General features: G+C 41.4%; 1 protein-coding gene across 1 annotated transcript; it reads left to right on the top strand.

The window, feature by feature from the left end:
- The first annotated feature begins 2,997 nt into the window (after positions 1-2,997).
- On the top strand, positions 2,998-14,003 carry LOC126049218 (carbohydrate sulfotransferase 9-like). Its single transcript, XM_049825262.1, has 4 exons — positions 2,998-3,098; positions 9,908-10,018; positions 12,369-12,516; positions 12,970-14,003. Exons 3-4 carry the CDS (start codon positions 12,423-12,425, stop codon positions 13,818-13,820), a joined length of 945 nt encoding a protein of 314 aa, XP_049681219.1. The 5' UTR covers positions 2,998-3,098; positions 9,908-10,018; positions 12,369-12,422; the 3' UTR covers positions 13,821-14,003.
- Positions 14,004-20,746: the final 6,743 nt, after the last annotated feature.

Here is a 20,746-nt window from a genome sequence, read left to right as displayed (position 1 = left end):
ACCCAGCTAGAATCTCACTGACTATATTTTTTGAGTTTGATAGTGAATGATTAAAAACTAATCTTAAAGTCCGTGGTGTGTGTTTGGTTGGTTTTCGTGTCCTGTCCCACCTCCACCCCCCCACATGCCCCCCCGATAGTTTTGCACTCTGAAGTAGTTTCACTTTAATTTACTTTTGAAAATTTTATGAGTTAATGTCAATAACGTTATTAAAATTAAAACATATTACATGACCTACTGCTTCTCTATTTATGAGGCGTGTTGCCCTCTTACAGAAATTAATAGCCAATGTGCTAAAAATGTAAAGCAATATAGCTTTTTTAACTATCTCTAACCTTTTATGAATAATTTATTTTTTCACTTATTTTTCCAGAATTGGTCTCTTCCTCATTCCTTGGCTTTTTAAAGATGACCACTGTGTTCACTCTTCACACATTTCTCACACAACTTCTGAGAGTTTTCAGAGGAAGCCAACAGCTCTGAACTTGCTTCTCTGTTCTCAAGGTATCTTCATGTGCACTTCCTCAGGCCCAGCTGTCACTATGGATAGGACTCACTTCATGTAACTTTAGCTGCCTCTAAAATAGCCATCTATATTTGTGCAGGGGTGTACATTCCTATCACAGTCAAGGGAGACTTAGTACAGTCAATGACTAATAGAGCACTCTTCCGGAGACATGCTGTGGAGGCATACTTGAGGATGAGGTGAACTGCAGTATTTGCAATTTATTCTCAGACCTGTTCTTTCCTTATTTTAGATGGATTCTTTCTTACGAGTTTAGTTATTAGTCATGTAATTACAGATCACCGTTTTATGAAGAGTGATGGAAAATGTACTTCAGCCTTCTGCAAGTGAGCTATCACTAGGTTTTTCTTTTCCTTACAGGTTTGTTTTCTTGCTATCCCTTATGTCCATTGCTTTTTGCAGTTAAATTTGTGCTTTATCCTTTCTGACTTTGTTTCAGCATCTTGTGCTATTCTTTCATACTTGTCCTTAGGAGTTTGACCTGCTTTCTATTTTCTGTACATTTCCTTCTTGTGTTTCAGGTCACTGAAGACCGTGTTGCTTAGCCAAGTTGATCTCTGACCATACTTCCTATCCTCCTACTGTGTGGGATTGTTTGTGTTTGTACCCTAAACATCATTTCTTTAAGAAACTGCCAACTCTACTGAATTCCTTCTGCTTTAGCCATGTTTCCCATGAGAACTTACCTTCCAGTTCCCAGGGTTTATTGGAGTCGTCTTGTATAGAGTCCATTGGGTTTGAATTGATCTTTCCTCTTGTTCCTCATCTAAAAATAATGTACATTATCACATCACAGTTGCTCTCAACCAAATTACCTTTACCCTCATATTCCCAACCATCCTCCTCCTTGGCTGCTTAGCAGGCAGCCTCTTGGCAGGCTGCTGTTGAAGTACTTGGCAGGCTCTGACAGCTGCTGTAGACCATAGGCAGGGAGTGGTTAAATGCTGCTTGTTATACCCGGAGACAGACACAGCACACTGCTTTGTAATGTGCAACTGGAGATGCTCACCTAAACATTCACAGGGAAACACTTGCATCTTTTAGCATCTTTTAGCTAGGCATTTAATCAAAACAAAGACAAATACTATGTATACAGAGTGTTTCAGATGCTCTTGTGGGAAAGCATCTGTGTGGATGCAGAAACACTTTGCCCAGCCTTGAAGTCCAGGTAAGGAAAAGACAAAACCCTCTTCCCTATTTCCTTTGCAGACCTAGACATAAAATTAAAATAATATGTCTCTTTGGACTGATCTTTCTTTGTCTAAATCTTTATTTTCTATTCACCATCACTCAGAGGAATGGGAAATCTCCACTGAGGTTGTATGATTGGTGAATAAAATTGGATTGTTAGTAGCTTTTAATGTTACCATGAGTTTCATAGTGTAGTCAAATCTCCACAAAGAGAGATTTCTTTGTCACAAGGGTTGTGGGTTTTTTGGGGGGAGACTTGGTTGTTTTTTTGTTGGTTTTTTTTTGTCTATTTAGAACTTGCCATCAAATCTCTCAAGAAATAACCTGAGATAATATTTAGCTTTTGGAATCACACCATGATGAAGTGACTCTACAGAGGATTTTTTTTCAGTCTATTTTTCACTGCTATAGCTCTCCTCAGTTAAGAACAAGGGAATTTAGCATACAGCTAAAAGTTGATGCTACAAGGATTCTGGTGCCTGCAATGAAGAGACAGAGGCTTTCATTCACTTTCTGGCTTTGCTAAGGGTAATAAGTATCTTCACTGTTCTCATTTCAATACAGTTTGCAGCTGCACAGGATTTTGTCAGATTTCAAGTGTTTAAGCAGAAGTTTTCCATGCTAGATATCTGCCTCAGGATGATTTTTAAAAGTCTTTGAGCAAAAATAGTTTATAGCTTTTTATACAGGGTGTTTTGGAAACTGTGCTCTTTTCTCTCATCTTAAATGGTTCTGGTGACCTTTCCTCTAAGAAGTTCAGGTACTTTTCAGGCTTTGGAAAAAGCATTTGAAAAATGAGGCTAAGGGGATTCCCCTTGTATATTCGCAGTTGAAACCTCTGCTGGACTGAGGTGGCACAGGGGAGTAAACCACCCATTTCATATAACAAGGCAAGCATGAGAAAGATTTTTTGGGGGGAAGTGTTGGGGATCACTGGCAAAACAGATTCAAGGAATGAAATCATCAGGAAGACACTGTGCCTTGATGAGTACTGTGAAATTTGATGTGGGAGGGAAAGGAAAGGAAAATGTGTCAGTGTAGTTTGGGAGATACTAAAATAGCTAGAGGAGCTGAAGTGCAGAGCCTGGGACTAGCTGAGTACATTGCTGAGAGCAAGAAGCAGTGGGTCTGCGTGGGAGGTTTGGAAGAAGGAGAGACAGATCTGATGAGCAGGGCTCGGAAGCGTGGTTGGTGTGGTGGGCTCTGAGGCTGACTGAGGAGACTAAGGGAGGAGTCTGGCAGTGGGAGCCAGCAAAGAGCTGGCTTGTGCACGGGGAAGGCTGAACAGCAGAATCGGGGTGAGATCTGATGAGCATTTGGGAAGCTGGAAAACAGGATTTGCTGGGCAAGCTGACTGCGAATGATACGATGGCTTTTGGAGGTGAGGTGAGGATTTGCTGGAGACTGGGTTAAAATTTTGCCTGAGAAGTGGAAGCAGGGACTCGGAAAAAAGGGGTCACACCTGGGGTGGGCACTGAGGGAAAAGTACTGATGCCCATGCAAATATATGTCCAGCAGGAGGGGAGCTCGGTGTTGGAGAGCTACTGGAGAGTAGGATGCAAGGAGATGGTATTGGGGGTAGGAGTGCAAGATTCTGGGCAGGCCATGCTGATGGTAGGAGCAGGGGTAGCAGGGACAAGCTGTGCTAGGGACCATTCTCCTCTAGTGCTAGGAATGGCATCCCACATGCCTGAGTCTTGCCACTTTGTTGCTGTCAGCAGGTAAGTCTGAGGAGCTTGGGTCTCCTTGTTGTTGGTGCTGGGTTTGTTCAGAAGATAACAGCCCGCTGCCACTATTGGTTATTCCATTAGAGTGAGTATCATAAGATCAGTCAATGGAGCTAAATGTTTCACCACTGACTGATTTTTTGTGCATGTTGTTATGATACCACACAAATACATTTTTTGGTAGTTTTCCAACACTTCGTTTTTAAAGAAACAAGGTATTCCACACAACTTGACACTCAGCCCACAGGATGGACTTGCTCTTGAGATGCTCTAGGGCTGTGCAGTAGGATGTCCACTATCTACAGCAGATGAGGGAAGGTGTGCAGTGAATCAGGCAAGAGTTTTTAGGATGAGAGTTTGGGTTCTTTGTCTGCCACAATAATACCACATAGTGTGGGGCGCCCACCTTTCCAGAGACTCTCATTGACTGTCCATTCTCCATTTGCTGGTACTTGAGCAGGCTCTGGAAACCAGATTTGCAGATTTTTTGAGCATTCATATCTGTAACTGAATCAGCAAGATTATTTGAAACTTAGAATGTACTGTAACGTTAAATACTCTGAAATGTCAGCTCTTTAGTTTCAAAAGCCAGCAGATACTTCATCTTATGCTCTCTGATTTAGCTCACGCACCACTTTAATCCTACTATTTTCTAACTTCTTAATATTTGATACTGCATGTGCCATAGTATGATGTAAAAACATGTTTCGTAAAAACAGACTTTAAACATAGCATTTCTGCCAACAGCTTGTCCTGCAATACAGAGGAGACCAGAAAGGAAAGGAAAGGAAAAATAGGTCCAGATTCATGTAGGAAGAGAGAAGAATGCATATGCACAGTTTGTCAGTAAGTGTCAGGACGTTTCAGGTGAAGAGGTTATTTCTTTAAAAAAGCAGGCACCAAAACACTGGTGTAAGGACTTGTTCATGATTCCTGTACAGGAGCCTTTGGAGGAGTATAAAAAAGAAAGAACTGGGGAGAATGAAAGTAGAGGTATGGTTTTGGACCAAACGGTGTTGGATCCTGAAAATGAGGGTCAAAAGCTGGCGTAGAATGATAGAAGAAGCTGGAGAGGGTGGGAGCAAAAAGGAAATGAATTTAAATAGAGACATTTTGTTTGCACTGGAGTGTAAAAAGAGAAAGAGAGATCACGGCTGTCATCAGTTATGGCGGAGGGGTACTAGTGGAGCAAATACACAAAGGATGTAACGAGGTGAACAGCAGCCAGGAGGTTGCCTGGGGGCTGTGTGCTAAGCAACCAGGACTTTTACAGACAGTTCTGGCTATGCTATTTGGTGTGCAATGGCAGGAATGAAAGAAACAAGTTTACACAGGCATGTGAGAATCAGGAGGGGACAGAGACGGTCAGGGGTTGAGACAGGGTGGGTAGACCTGAATGGCAAGGATAACATTGCTATTACCGACAGTAACTGAGAAGAGAAATATGGGAGGGAACTCTAAAACACATGAAAACCCAGAGACCTAGTTATCAATATAATAAGAAAAGCAGAGGAATTTTGTGAGGCCCCATCTTCCATGAAACAAGCCTGGGAGGAGGTCATTCGTTGCCACCGTGGTAGGCGTGCATCATGTTCTGAGCTTTTCTTTCATACTCCCTTTTCTCTGTTTCTTCCTCCTTTCCAAGTTTCTTGGGCTAATCTAGATTCCCTAAAAGCAAGTGGTGAAGGCTGCTCTCCTATGATTGGTTTTGCAGTGGTTTAAATGGCAGTTGATACGTGCGTTGGATTTTGAATTAAGCATTTAGATAAGAAAGCCCCACAGCCCATTACCAGGTAACCAAGCAGAGGGGGTGTACTTTGTTCTCATATTATCTATCAGGCCCCAAAAGCACTAACAGGGCACCAACCGTCCCTGCCCAGCCCCGTGGGTCTTCTCCCACCCTGCCTACAGCCCAGGACACCATTTCAGTCCCCCAGTGCCATCAGTCCCTGCCCCAGTGATGCCGCAGCAGGGCTGGTCTCCAAATCCCAATGGCTTATCCAGGCTGGGCCCACCTATGAGCTGATGTCACCATGGCTCTGCCTGATGATCTGGTCTCTTGGCTGAACCTGGCCACCATCTCCAGGTCTTCACCTTTCAGGGGTGGTCATGAATCCAGGCTGGTAGGCCTCTGCCACACTGGCCGTGTAGTTATTGCACTTGGTTACCAGCTCCCCATCCCAAAGGGAAGACCTGTCCCTCACTGCTCCCTGACAATATCAATGCGAAGTGGCCATACTTAAAATCAGAAGGCTGTGGCCTTTCTGGCTACAGCTACAGGAAGGAAAACAGACAGAAGTTTGATCACATAGTAAGGGTTGCGTTCCAGAGTGTGACTGCAGTGTATTTAATCTTATTCCTCTTTAAACATCTGTGGTAATTTTTTTGGATAGTTTTGCATTATTCCTTTCTATACTAATTTCCTTGAATTTGTTCTTCTCCACCTTTACTTCACTGAATTATACTTTGTGTCTTTTTACATTCCCGTTCTCAAACTCCTTTTCCCACAGTATCATTTCAGCAGGCTACACAGCCTTTCTATTTCCCTTGGCCCCATCTCCACCACTTGTCCTCAGGTTGCTGCTCCCTGCCTCTCTGGCATTTTTTCTGTCAGACTCTGTGCTGCCTTTTCCCATGTACTCCTTTTTTTTTCTCCTCACTTTGGTTCTTTTCATCTCCAAATTGGCTCTTCCTTTCACTCGCTCTTTTGTGGGTTGGTTGGTAACAGTTTTAGCACACTGGCAGGCTAACTGGTGTTGGCATTCCCCAAAAGTAGGATTTTAAGGAGTGATTTTAGGTGAAAAATGTAATAGCTCTGTAGGTGCTTCAGAAACTTCTTCCAAAAAGGGGAGCAGCAGAGGAGAAAGCAGAAGCTATTTGTTTTTTAGCAGGGGCTAATGGTAGCAGGGGCTAGCAGTATCAGCGATCAGAAAGTAAAGTTGAGCTGCATGTGAAATGACAGGTAAAGAAGAACCTTGAAAAGCAAGATAGAGAGATGACATGGGATGAAATAGGGAAGGAGAAGATAAAAGACAGGCAAGGTGTAATCAGAATAACAGGCAGTTTAATGATGGCAGTGAGGAAGGTAGCACTACAGTTGCTGAGACCAGAAAGAAATCTGATGCAGTAATAGAGGGCTGAAATGACCACTGCACGGAACAAGAGTTTTAGCTTGTGCCTACATTGGAAATTGTGACTTTGTACCCACCTCACTGCTGTGAAGTATGCTATTCTGTAGGACATCTGTTAGCCTCTGTCTCGGTAGCCCCCAGTTTAGCTCCTATGTTGTCTCCCTTCTGAGCTTGTACCCGTTCTTGCATAACACCTTTCAGCCCTTGCTGCTGCAAGTGAGGTGATGTCAGACCCTGGCTCTTGTTGGCAACATGACCCAAATCAGATGGTCCTTCTAGCCCTTGGCTGTCTGCAGCCTGCTGGAGGTTCCTAAACCACTAATGATTTTCCACTTCATGGAGCTGGCCAGCCTGCTTCCTGAGACTCCAGTTTCTGGGGTCTCCCTCCCTCCTGTCCATCCATAGCAAGTTGTACCGGAGCAAGGGTACTGCAGATTTGGGTGAGCAAGGGTCTTGCTTCTAAAGGTGCAATTCACCCTGTCAGAACAGCACACTCAGAACTGCATCCAGCAAAGCTTGTTTTTCCTGTTCGTTTTTTATTCTGGCTGTTCCTGGGGTGTTTCTACACGTCATCTCCTCCTCACCTTTTATGTACCTATGTACATATCAGTGTGTATGTATTTGCAGTGTCTTTTTGAAGGGATTAACAGGCCTTAAGTACAGAATGGCGCTCAGCAACTGAGAATGTTATCTGTTTCCAGAGATTTTCCCTACCTTCCACTGAGCTGCCCCGTTGGTACCTTTTTCTACTTCTGGCTTCAAATGTATCAGGAACACAAATAAGTATTGTTGTAATTTCATTCTTTCACTCCTGAAAGTCCCACTTATCGTCAAGTAGGGTGCAGACGATCACTCCATATGCTCAGCTGTAACTAAGGTCTGTCTTTGCTAAAAATTAGCTTGAGACACACCTTAGTAAGTTTATCACCAGGAGACTTTAAATCCTTATCAACCTACTTAGTTTACTTGGAACAAATAATATGCTGTAACTGATATTAATGTGTTTCTGAACTACACATATATGTGTGTATATATATGTACACATGCATATAGATCAGAAATACATATACATATATACACACACACACACAAGTGTGTGTACATGTATTTCTGTACTTGGGTAATAGGTGGCATACATAAAGACTTATCATTATTCAACATTTCCAGTTATAGGACTTCTAATAGTTTATAAAAGTATCAAAATATTGGTTTTTTCAGACTCATTTTTTTAATACTTCTTTAAAACACTGCAGATTTTTCAATTGCAATGGTTCAGCAGTTCCAGGAGAAGGACTAGGGAATGCTGTATTATGAATCATTGTTTCAGCACTTCAAGGACAGAATGATGTACCAATGATACCTGTTCAAGGCAACGCAATCTACTCCTTTGGTGCCTGTGCTAGGAATAAAACTACATGGCAGGAGGGAGAACTTCAATCTGAGTGTGATGTGCTAGGTCATGTACTCATATGACTTTATCATTAAAACATCTTTGGACACTCTAAATATTTCCTAATTGAAAAAGTGCTAGACATTCTGTATCAGACCTCATTTTGGTCAGGGGAAAAGGAACTCATTACAAAACCAAAGCTGGTGGTTGGATAAGTGTGAGTGGTCATGGTGTAGCAACATATGGTACGAACAGTTAAGGTCTGGTCTGCTAACAGATGTATGGGATGGTTGCAGAAGGTCTAGTATCACAAAATGGACAGCAAGTACGAGAGAAATGAACCAAGAGAAAGCAACTTCACAGAAAAAAATGGTCAAATGATCTAGCCTGACATACAGGGGATGTGCAAGTAAGTTGCCAGCCACTCCTCCATACCCAGTGTAGCGTATAGAAAATGGGGATGTTAAAAGTAATTAAAACCAGAAAATTGTTATAAATTTCTTGAAGGAAACAGAAGGATGGAAAGAACATTTTATCTTCAGCAAACCTGAGAACAAAGATAGGAATAACATGATGCAACTTTTTTTTGTTGTGTTATAAGGAGTGTATATATTGGGAAGAAAAGATTCTTAACAATGGATTGGTAGAGGGAGATGGTAGAATTACCACTAGTGCAAAGAAGGTTGGAATTCAATAAGTATTTCTCATAAAATGAGGGCTTCAGGCCTTTTTCCCATCTCTCATGCACATGAGATGATTGGCCACTTTCTCCAATAATCTGTTCCCTGTTTGCTACCACTCCTGGCTTAAGCAATTGCTCTGGTTGCTCTCACATAGAAACTTTGGATTATGTTACAGGAAATGGATCTCACCAAACCAACTTACTATTTTTGTTTGGGTTTGGTTGATTAAGGTAATAACATTGATATAGTGGATTTAGAATTGTATAAAGCATTCAACTTGATACTGCAGCATGTTTTAGCTAAGAGGCTAGAAAGCCATCAAATCATCTGGACAAACATTGAAGGAATTAAACACTAGTTAACGGTCAGGCCTCAAAAGGTCTCATCACCTGATAGAAATCCTTCTGAAAGGGTTCTGCAAGAAAGAGTTCTATGAGGATCTTTCCTCTTACTGCCTGGTTTACTGTTTAGTAATGTCCAAGAAAAAGTCATAAAATTATTTCTGATGAAATCTGCAGAATCCAGTAAGACAAGCAGAGTTGAAAATATTAAGCCATAGCTATGATGGTTGATATATCATGATGTGATCTGAAGAACAAGCAAAAACCAACAGTGCGGTATAAGGCTGTTATCTAGATTTTATGCTTCATTAAAAATTAAAAAAGCAAAAAACAAAGTCCACAAAACCCCCACAACTATGTGTAACAAGAACAAAGCAGATTAATGCCCCATTTTTAGTATTTTCTACTCTCTTTGGGAATATGTTAGTTCCAAAGAGACATTTAGTTTTCTGACTCCTTGCTGTGTTACTTTTCACTGGAAGATATTTCTGCCTTTCTTTTGAGTCCTGTGGTACTGTCTTTCCACCTTGCCTGTGGGACCCCATTCTGCTGCCCTTCGGTTACAGCAGAACTAAACTATTTATTATGGAGTTGTTGTGTTAATAGACTCACCACACCTTCACTGAAGAATGCCTTGTAGTTACCAAGTCACTTTGAATCACACTTATTCAAGGTAGGATGAGGTAAAATGCAAATAGAAGTATTAATTCATTACATCTAAAATAGACAACACAATTACAAATACCTGGAGAAGACATAAGTGAAGAAATAGAAGAAAAAGCTCATCTGATCTACTGACAATGAATGTATCACAAAAGTGGGTTTGTTTTGGATTTTTTTCCCCCCTTTTTAATTTCCAGGTGACTTGTCCCTCTTCTGACAAAATGGCTCTCAATTTTCTTTCCTCTTATTCCTCAGGTTGCTCTTAGGTGATTTTCATCGTTGGAGAACGTGTATTACACAGAACTCCGTATTGGGGTATTCCATCAGAAAACATCTTCAGAAGAAGCCTTTGGACTTCACCTTTAGGTAGCTTCTCTGAATCATCATGCTGACCTCACTTTTTGATGGATGTTTTAGCTCTTACAGCCACTCTGCACTTTGAAGTTTTCTAAGGGGTCCAGACAGATTTCACCTTGGACCTTGTCTATCCCTTCTTATGATCTGACCATTCTCCTCAATTAAAATGAGGATTCTTTTGCTTCCACAAATATGCAAATGTTTTAGAAGAGGAGTTGTCTCCTGTGTTTGACTGGCTCATAAACAGCTTCATAAACAAGGAAGCAAGTCTCTTCCATTTCCCTCTGGTGACTCATTGACATGTTTCAACATGAAATGTGTATTATGGCAGACCTTGTATTCTGTACCAGTAATTTAATTAACAAATATATATGATACAAGTATCTAAATAGGGTAAATTAATTTAGTTCCTTTTCTGATTCCTGAGACAGGTATGATAACAGTAACTACCCTGAAGTGATAGCATTTAAGGTAAATTAAGCCCAACCTCTTTCTCCTAAGCATACTCTAACAAGAAGTCCCTGCACAGAATTATTTAGTGTCATATTTATTTTAATTGCTACACAGTGTGAAATCATGTCTTCAAACCACTTCTGAAAAAGAATGAAAAGGGATCACTCAATCTTGGACCTCATGAGATCAATGAACAATCTGACTGACTTTAGGTGGCCTTGAGAACAGCCTTTGATATGTTAGAAGTCAATAGATCACACAGTGAAGGAAGAATTGACGTGCAGTGAAGAAATGGTTAAAGGCCAAAAATCAACCCATATTTTTTCTTGTAGCCTTTGTAATGGTCTTCACAGCCAAGAAAATGCAAAAATATTGGCAACATGCCATCGTGTGTAAAAATACTGTATTCATTTGAATGAGTATCATAACAGTATAATGTAAACACAAGTAAATTGTTAATATGTGTGACTGCAGATTTGTTCATAACGATGTTTACAGGTCAGAGATAGTGAACAGGCATCCCTCTCCATTTCTCAGGTCATGCCTACACTAAGAGAGGTTTAATAATTAGTAATGCTGTTAACTGTATGAGTTTGAAGATATTCTGGTAAAGATGTGTGATATAATAATCACCCGTCAGCTCTGAAAAGAAGAAACCTTGTGTGCAAGTACATTTTCAGCAATTTAACTAGGGCTGTCTCTACTGCTGTCTCAGAACACACAGGAGACCAGTTTCCATATGGCAGCTGGGGTTTATGTACATCCACACTGCTGGGGAGTGGCGAGCACCACAAGTAACTTCCAGAGTGGTCCTGTTGTATCTTTGTAAAAACAAAACAAGAAATCCAGGCAATGATGTTTTTATTGCCAGCAGATTCAGGGTGAAAAATTGAACAGTGGAAAAGGAAGACAGTGTTGCTTGACTTTTTTGATGGTGCAGACTTTATAGGACAGAAATAGAATGTCGTGTTTGCCAGTAGTTACGGCTTTGCACTTAATTTTGCTACTTCAAATAAAAAGTGATTAAAATCATGCTGATGAAGAGCTTTCTAATGGGGGCAACACAGTAAGATTGCACAGAGGACTGAGAGAGCTCTCTCTCCTGGAAGTGCAAGAGGACAGAATGAGTGAGCACAGGAGAGGAAATATGTTGCATTGGCCTTCTCTCCTTTTGTCTGTGAACAAGGGACATCTTTTCTGTTGTTTCCTTTGCTGCTTCTATATGCTTCCTGCCATAGTGAACCATCTGGGGGCTCTTATGCTGCAGCAGCAATGGCAGCAAACGTATATACATTGCAGTGTCTTGAGGAGAGAGAGAATGGAAGAATCCATTTATTATTAGTAGTTAGGATTCTCTGCTGGAATGTGGAAGAGTTTCTCCTGCAGTGAATATTGATTTATTTGTACAAAGTGGAAAGCTTCAGGGCAAGAGATGGAAAGAATCTCATCCTGAACGCATCATAGGCTTATGGATAGGCCTGTTGCAGGTTACAAAAAACTTTGTACTCCCAGACTCCAAGTAAGGTTCAGTAAAAAAAAAATACATCTGTGTAATCCTAAATAAGGTAATCATGACACAGTGTGAAGGGAGAGAATGTTTGCTTGGCAGGAAGACCAGCTTTAAATGAGGAGAAAGGAGAAGTATTTGCTCATACACAGTTCATTGTTATGAGAAAGGGGGAAATTTTGTAATACTTTGAAATGGTCATATTATTTGTCTGTTTGGTTTAACAGTATAATTGTAGTGAGTCTTTTTCATAGGAGAATTTTTACTTATTAGCAAAGCCTGTTTTTATAGGGCTTGAAAGGTCTTTCAGCTATCATAAATTCTGTAAGAGAATACCATGTTATCTTTGTTATATCAGTCATACAAAATCTAACTTGTACTATCTTTCCTTGTTGACAGAAAGGCAGATTTCCACTTTAGAGATCACGTCATCCTCCTTCCTGTAAAAATAATATGAACCAGAAGGTGTTAGTTTTCCTTCTCCCAAATTTTATTTTTGGGATATTTCTTTTGGGGTTTTTCTGTAGGAGACAAAAAAACCTAACAGGTGAGTAAAGAATTTACCAACAGAAAGACTTAATGTTTTCTAGAACCAGGGACACCTTTCCCAAATGTATTAGAAAGTGACTACGGAGCCTAAGCAATAAAACAGTACTATCAAAATATCCAAGGCCCTGTCACTGTGATAGCTATCTTAGCAATCTATGAGAGGAAGAGCACTACAAAAGCCAGTTGACATTAGAGGTGTTAGAACATCCATCTTAGAGTAATATTGCTAACATGTTGAAAGTTTTAGTTTAACAAACTTTGCACTAAGCAGGATAGTTTATTGCATGTTTGCCGTAGTGGAGTCCGGTGACAGTAAACAAAAAATTGATTTTAGCATCTTCATTAGCTTTTGTATGCAGGGAGATAGATTGAGTGCTACAATTGTCACAAAGAAAGAGACTTATATAAGTCTGTTTCACACTAATGGTTTAAATTTCTTCCTTTGCTGTAGGTGCTTTTCCTGATCCCACTGTAGATTGGCTGGCAATTCAAAATGATCGCAAAAGCACGCTGGCTTCTGTCTGCCTGAAGAATAACTTTCTTAAATTGAGAAGCAAATTAGATTCTCATGTTGCAAACCAGCTCTTTGTGGAGCACAAACATAAATTTATCTACTGTGAGGTGCCCAAGGTAGGTTGCTCCAATTGGAAGAGAACTATTTTTCTTCTCCAAGCAGACCTGAATGCAGAAGCTTCTGAAATTGAGCATGATCACATCCACCAAACCTCGCTGATCAAAAAGCTGGGGACTTACCCTCCTGCCATACAAAAGGAATTTCTGAATAATTACACCAAAGTGATGTTCACCAGACATCCTTTGGAACGGCTGGTTTCAGCTTACAGAGACAAACTGCTGCACTCTGAGCCATTCTACAGTATCACTGTCGCTAATGAGATTAAGGCAATGTTCAGGAAAAACAAAAATTCTTCTGAAAAAGTAAGTTTCCAGGAGTTTGTCAGCTTCATTATAGCAAAGCCGCCTAGTAGTCTTGACATTCACTGGAAACCAATGTTTTTGCTCTGTGATCCTTGCAACATTCACTATGATATTTTGGGTAAGTATGAAACCCTTGGGTTAGATTCTGAGCATGTTCTGAAGGTCATTGGAGCACCAGAGAGCCTACACTACCCCAGCTTGAAGAGGTATGGCTCAGAGAAACGAACTAATGGTGATATCACCTTGGAATATCTCAGACAGTTGAACTCAGAACAAATCAAGAAAATAAAAAAATTGTATCAAATGGATTTTTTCTTGTTCAACTATACTATGAAATATGAGGATTATTTTTCTCTGAATGACTAATGTAGGTTAAACAAAGAACAGTTTCCTTTGTACAAAATGGGCTGAACCTGTCCTCATGGGTGCTTGATAGATGGGTTGGTGACTGACTGCTGCTGAGATTTTACTGGTGTTTGGAGACATTGTTTATCATCCTAAGCACTCTTATAGCAAATCCCTGGTGTGATCTGTTGTACTGTGCAGTATTTTACCTGTATGAAATTATTGTCTTCCTGTTGATCCTTAATGGCCTATCTTTGTTTTAGGAAGACTGTTTATAAATTGTAGATTTCAGTCTGTTGATAAGAGTTAGGGGAAGGATGAAGAATGTTGTTTTTCACAATGAATATTTTTAGAACACCATTTTTTTATATAAATGATTTTAATTTTTTGTTAGACATATGAAGCAATAAATAATCTGCTTGAGAGTCAAACCACTCTTTGTCTGCAAGAGCCTCAATCATGAATCTTGTAGGAAAGGAGCAAGTAACTTCAAATGCTTGAAGCTGCATTACACAGAACTTAGTGCCAGATTATATTCCCCTCTAGCAGTGCTCTCACCACAGTCCACTGGCCTCATCCCTCAAGCAGTATAAGTGGCAGCAATCCAGCCAGGGTTTCCCTTGTATCTGTTCACCAGCCAAGGTTTCCCTTGTATCTCTTCAAAATCTTCTGGTGAGCAGGTCTGGTGTTCATGGTGACTTTGCAAACACTTTCACCACCTTTGAGAGCATTATGGTCTAATTTAAGAGGGAAGGTCTGAAAAATGTATCTTTTTTTAGAGAAGTTGTTAGAGATACCTTCTAAACTGTACAACTGGGGTGGTGCAGGATCTAAAATCTCAGTGGAAAGGTGACTCTTACCCATTCTCCAAAAGCGCTTACCACCCAGTCAACTGACTGGCCAGTCAGCACAGAGGGGACATTTGGGCTTTCCCCATTTTTGCCTGCTGGAGCACATGAGCCCTTGGGACTTACCGGAGCATGGAACTTAGGTGGAGCTGGGTTAACCTCAGGTAATACCTTTGTTCTGCCTGTTGCTTTCTCACCTCACAGGAGGTTGGGTGCAAATCAGTTTGCAGCATTATGGTGAGGGGAGCAATGAAGTATCATGCTGCAGCTACCAATCTGTATAGCCATTGCCGCCAGCAGCATGGCCAAGGGAGAGGGAAAAGGAGACTGGGGAAAATGGATGCAATGAGATTTTAGTCATGAGGGCTGTGAAGAGAGCTCCCAGTGCAGGGAGTGGGATGCAGGGGTGGTCTACACCAGAGGCAAGATGCAGTGATATATTGGACATCAGCTGGAGACACTGATGAGACCATGGTGACAGAAGGAGGCAGAGGAAGACACTCTCTGTGTCCCTTCTTGAAGGCAGATGGTACACAAAGCCAGGACTACCATTCAGTACATCTGGCAGCTCCTGCATGGCTGACTATTCCATAAATGGGGCAGCTTTGGCACAGGGAGAGGTCCAAAATGAGAAGACCAAGCAAGAACAGCGAAACAATTATTTGTTGTTTTTAATAGCTTGTGATTTTATGTGGAGTGATTCATGGTTCTGGATCTTATCCTCACCACCACCATATTTGGTGTCCCCACAGTCCTACTATCCCCTGATACTGGATTGCTCATGTCATCCTGGCAACCCTGGAGTTCACGTGGATTTTTTTTTTTAACTTTTTAATTGTGCTGAGGCAGAGGAAGCTGGAAATTACTCCCATCAAAGTTAAGGCTATGCAGAGGGATGCAGTCTCTCTCTCCCTCTTTCAGAGCCCTCTCCAGCTATGTGCTTCTCCTACTTTCTTTGCCAGGTCATGCAGAGGAAGAGGGGAATAAGCCTTGCTTCATAACTTGCTTCTACATGATAGATCCCTGTAGAGCTATAAGCTTCAGCAGAAATACTTCCACTTTCTGGCACCACCAGCCAGCCTAGGAAAACTCTGAAGAAATTATGCTGGCAGAGTTTGATAGGTGCCTTTGCTGTCAGAATTCTAGTGTTAACTCTCCCCTCCAGTTTCTTGCTGTTAGATGTGAGTGGCTTTCTATTCTTATTTCCTCTTTCACACAGGATTACATATTCTTCCTACAGTGGTGGCAGAAAACGAATGGCTAATTCATTCATCACAAGCACTAGTCAGTAGCAGAAGGCTGTCTGTTGATGCAGAAAAATCCCTGTAACTATTCACAATGGACTTTCAGATTTGACATTTGCCTATAAGAAACTGTAAGTAGCACATTGCCTGGAGCCACTGGCTGCTATAATGCTGTTTAGCTGGTGTGGGTCTCAACAAAAAAACCTGCAGAGGACATGTATGTGCATATGTGCACATATAACATCAGTTTTAGGAAGGAGTGTCATGCAAGAACAGTATAAGTTGTGCATTACCAACGCTAGCAAAATGAGAATAACAGGTTGATATCTGTTAGAAAAGAGAAAAAACAGACATTAGCTTATAAAGGATCTTGTAAAATTCCCCTGCAGGCATCTTTTCATGTTTAACCCAATTTACTGCATTTCCATTTCTGTGAGCTTGAGAATACTTCCTAACACCACCCTCACCCAAGAGCTGCTGTGCAGTGGTGCAGGAATACATAAGAGCTCTGCAATATGTTTCAGAGTTAATGAAAACAATGGTGACTTGCTATAGGTTGTAAAAAGCTTTCACAGCTTGTGAAGATGGGCGTGGAAGTTTGGACTGAGCTGAAAAAATGAGTCTGCAGGAGAAAATTGCAAGGTCTCTAGTATTTGCACTGAGTTGGCTGTATTTTTTAGCGGTAGTTGTCAAGCAGCAATGCTTGCAGAAAACTCTGTTCTATAATACTTCCTAATGTGTGAGCGACAGCCCATTGCCCCAAGCAGAGTAGGGTCTGTACCACCTTGTTTATTCCCCAGGTCAACCCAGGGCTCATTCCACTGGACAGCCTTATAAGTTTGCTGATGAAAGGACTTACTGTTATTTCATTCTTGATCTTGTAATGTAATAAAAGTTGATGAAGGCTCTGGACCTTGTCCTAGTCAGCCCACAAGAACTGCAAAACACCTGTAAACTTTATGATGAAAGTGATAAGATGACTGTCTCTTCATGGCCTGGGAGAGAGATTTCCTATACTGTCTTCCCTACAAGTGTACTGTCCGGAACAAAGGCTCTAAGCTGAGCTGGCCTCCCTCCTGCCTTTGCCTAGAGAAGAACCCCCAGTGGAGCTTCTCTCCTTTGGGTGCTAACTCTGGGTGATGTTTTCCTTGGAGGAAAGTGGGTGCTTGCAGTTGGGAGCAGGGGTGGAAGCAGCATGGCTTGACTTGGGGCTCGGGCCCCAGGGTGAATTAAAAGGGTAGGGGGTGCCATAATTAATCTTCTGATTTATTGTTATATGCCTGTGGTATGACTGTTGCTATGTTTCATTTCTAATTACTGTAATAAACTGTAGTGAGTTAACACATTAATCTATTTGTTCATCCTTCAAGACTCAGAGCTGTTCCACCAAATTGTAACATAGACCACCCTCTATTAGACAACAATAAATACAAAGCCATTTGGCTCTGTTTTGGTACGTTAATATAAAGCTGTCTCACAGGACTTTTAAAGAATTGAAAGAATTAGCAAATACTTATGAGTGTTCCTGTTTGGAGAAAAGATGGAGCTAAGCGGGGAAAGGAGGAAAACCAAAAAAATCTTGCAAAGTCAAGCTTGCAGCTTTCCTACAAATCTATCAATCAGCAGTGAGGAACTAAGAGAGAATTTTTCCATTCTCATGGATATCCACACACACATCCTTTCAGGACAGGTGTCCGCAAAACTGACATCATACTTTCTTCATGAAAGTGTAACAGATCTGATAGTTGATCGGTGTATGTCAACAATGGAGACCATGTCACCAGTTGTTCCTTGAAGCAGACGTTTCCTCCACTTAAAGGTGATGATTCTGCCTGTAAGCAGTTGTAATTTTTCACACAGTTTTGAATGTGAGTCTTAACAGGTAAACTGTGATTAGTGGATATCATGGTTTTACCCCAGCCAGCAACTAAGCCCCACACAGCTGCTCGCTCACTCTCCCCCGGTGGGATGGGGGAGAGAATCAGAAGGGTAAAAGTGAGAAAACTCATGGATTGAGATAAAGACAGTTTAACAGGTAAAGCAAAAGCTGCGCACACAAGCAAAGCAAACCCAGGAATTCATTCCCCACTTCCCATGGGCAGGCAGGTGTTCAGCCATCTCCAGGACAGCAGGGCTCTATCACATGTAGCAGTTACTTGGGAAGACAAATGCCATCACTCTGAACGTCCTGCCCTTCGTCCTCTTCCTTCCCCCAGCTTTATATGTTGATCATGACGTCCTATGGTCTGGAATATCCCTTGGGTCAGTTGGGGTCAGCTGTCCCAGCTGTGTCCCCTCCCAACTTCTTGTGCACCCCCAGCCCGCTCGCTGGTGGGGTGGGGTGAGAAGCAGAAGAGGCCTTGGCTCTGTCTAAGTGCTGCTCAGCAGTAACTAAAACACCCCTGGGTTATCAACACTGTTTCCAGCACAAATCCAAAATATAGCCCCATACCAGCTACCGTGAAGAAAATTAACTCTGTCCCAGCCAAAACCAGCACACTGGATTCCTGTTCAGAGAACTTCCCAAAGCAGGACAGCTGTGAACAGAATAAAAGGTGTGAGCAACGAAACTTCGAGTGTTCGCTGCTCCACAGAAGTGTCCTCTGACCAAGGGGAAGAAGAGGAAACACGACCTGTGCAAGTCATTACACATCGAGCAAACTGCAGCCCTCATGGATCACAGCTAGAAGGTGATTCTATTTCTGTATTCAGACTCTTAATGCATCAAAAGCTTTTACCTCTATGGTCTCCAGTTTTCTTTGCTTGTCTGTCATAGGGGTAGAAGAAGAAAAGCAATAGGAAAAAGGAAACAAGAAAAGAAAAAGACACTAATGCTCTGTGATTGTGGCGTAGGCCTGGCATGATTTCTCCCTGTCACAGCACTTCTTATCTCCCTTCTTTCCAGAATTATATGCTAGGCCATGCTTTAGTGTAAAACAAAAATTTATTCAATTACATAATGCACATAAATTAATGTAAACCAAATAAAATCAAAACAGGCAGAGAATTTACCCGATAGAAGTGCCTGCAATTTCAGGAAGTCCTCTTGGAAGTTTTGACTGGGTATCGAATGTACACAGGTTGTGCAGTTACAATGCCACTTCTATTAATAATAATAAAAGAACTATTTTTCAAAGAAAAAGCTCACGTGATCATAAATCTCAGTCCGTATACTGAGTCTAAAATTCCAATGAATCATCAGATCAAAAATGAGTGATACATTACAGGATCAGGTCTGTGAAAAGGAACCAGTTCAACACTGTTTAAGCACTATCCATGTATGCCTCACTTTTGCTCACACTTTCTTTATACCACCAGGATCCTTCTTGTAGCTTCTTCTGGAGATGTACCAAAGCTTAGCAAGATGAAAGGACTTTCTCAAAAAGTCCCATCATCCCACCCTGCAGAGACATTGTTAATGAGATTATACATTGTTTGTTCATGGTGTCCCACCAAAGGTACAACCGTTCAGCCATTACTGGAGCTCAGAGAAGAACTTCCCATAGGCAGGTAGGCATACTCCAGTTTATATTTCTACGATTTAGCAGAAGTACGGGGAAAGCTTTTTACCTACACATCTATGACTAATATCCAGACTCCCACCTCAACTAATTGCATTGTCCCCCCTTTTTTCCCCAGATCCCTTCTTCAGTATTCACCTGAACTGCATGTATGGACTCCTGCTGAGTTCCCACAGTTAGGGGCCACCAAACAGATGCTGCAGACACCTACTTATTCAGGCACAGGTTGTTACCAGGTGCATGGTGCTGGATGTATTGCAACTATTGTAAGAAGGCTTTTTGTGTGAGACAGTCATTCAAACACCTGCTCCATGAGTGAGATATTACTACAGGGTGAGATGTGAATATAAAATGAAGGACATTTTGAAGGCATTTTCCTCCCTAAGAATGAACTCATCTTCCATTCAGATAGGTTTAGTGGGTAAGGGGGAAAGCTAATTTTGGGATCATCAACATCAAGTCTCAGAGGCCCCTGTTAATTATAAACCAAAAGAGACAGGAAACCATCTCTCATGAGGGGCCATCATTCTCTGCAGGGTTAAATTTTGTTTAGCCCCAGCAATATGTTAAGACTTGTCCCCAGGAGTGCCTACCTGGCCAAGGAGCCCCTCGAGATTTCTGGCTTTTGATAAGCATGGAAAAGTAGAGTGGTGAAGCTGGGAGAGAATCCACCTGACACCTGAACATTAAACAATTGATTCTGGGTCCATCCTGTTCCAGAAAGACAGCACAGGTAAGAAACAAAAACAGGGGGAAAATCAATTAAATTAATATCAACAAATTATTATCCTGAAGATTTTTGGTATTCAGTAACTGAATCGTACATTTTTTTGGTCTTTGTTTATCAGATTCCTATCTGGAAGGCTGAGATTATGGGACTGGCTTTTTAGGGGTCTTGCTGCACAGCAACTATTGCTACAGGTACAGCCCTTTAGGTTTTGTAATTTTAAACAAAGGGTCACAGCGATGCTTTCATTTGTAGTAATATTCTTTTTGCTGTGCAGAGCAGACCCACTTAGCTGTATACCATGTCAGAATTTGAATTTGTTCCCTAAGTTCCGGTTGCTGTGGTTTACATGCCGTGGGACTCTCAGGACTACCCTGTCTCACTGCTGGAAGCTGACTGTGCGCTACATGTCAGGCATTTGTTACAGCCTCTGCCAAGGCTTTTCATTCTACTCAGGTTTAGGGATTTTGTTTGTATCTGAAACAGATTTGGCCTCCACATTCTGCAAACTGCAGGTTTAGGAGTTGATGAGAGTATTTAGTCTCTCTAAAATTGTATCAATATACATAAATATAGCCCTGAAATAGCTTTTTTAAACCACTTATTT

This window comes from Accipiter gentilis, chromosome 22 (genome assembly GCF_929443795.1).
Source record: "Accipiter gentilis chromosome 22, bAccGen1.1, whole genome shotgun sequence".
NCBI classification, from domain to species: Eukaryota; Metazoa; Chordata; class Aves; order Accipitriformes; family Accipitridae; genus Astur; species Astur gentilis.
Note: the sequence above shows the minus strand (reverse complement) of the source record. Positions and strands in the feature narration are given on the sequence as shown.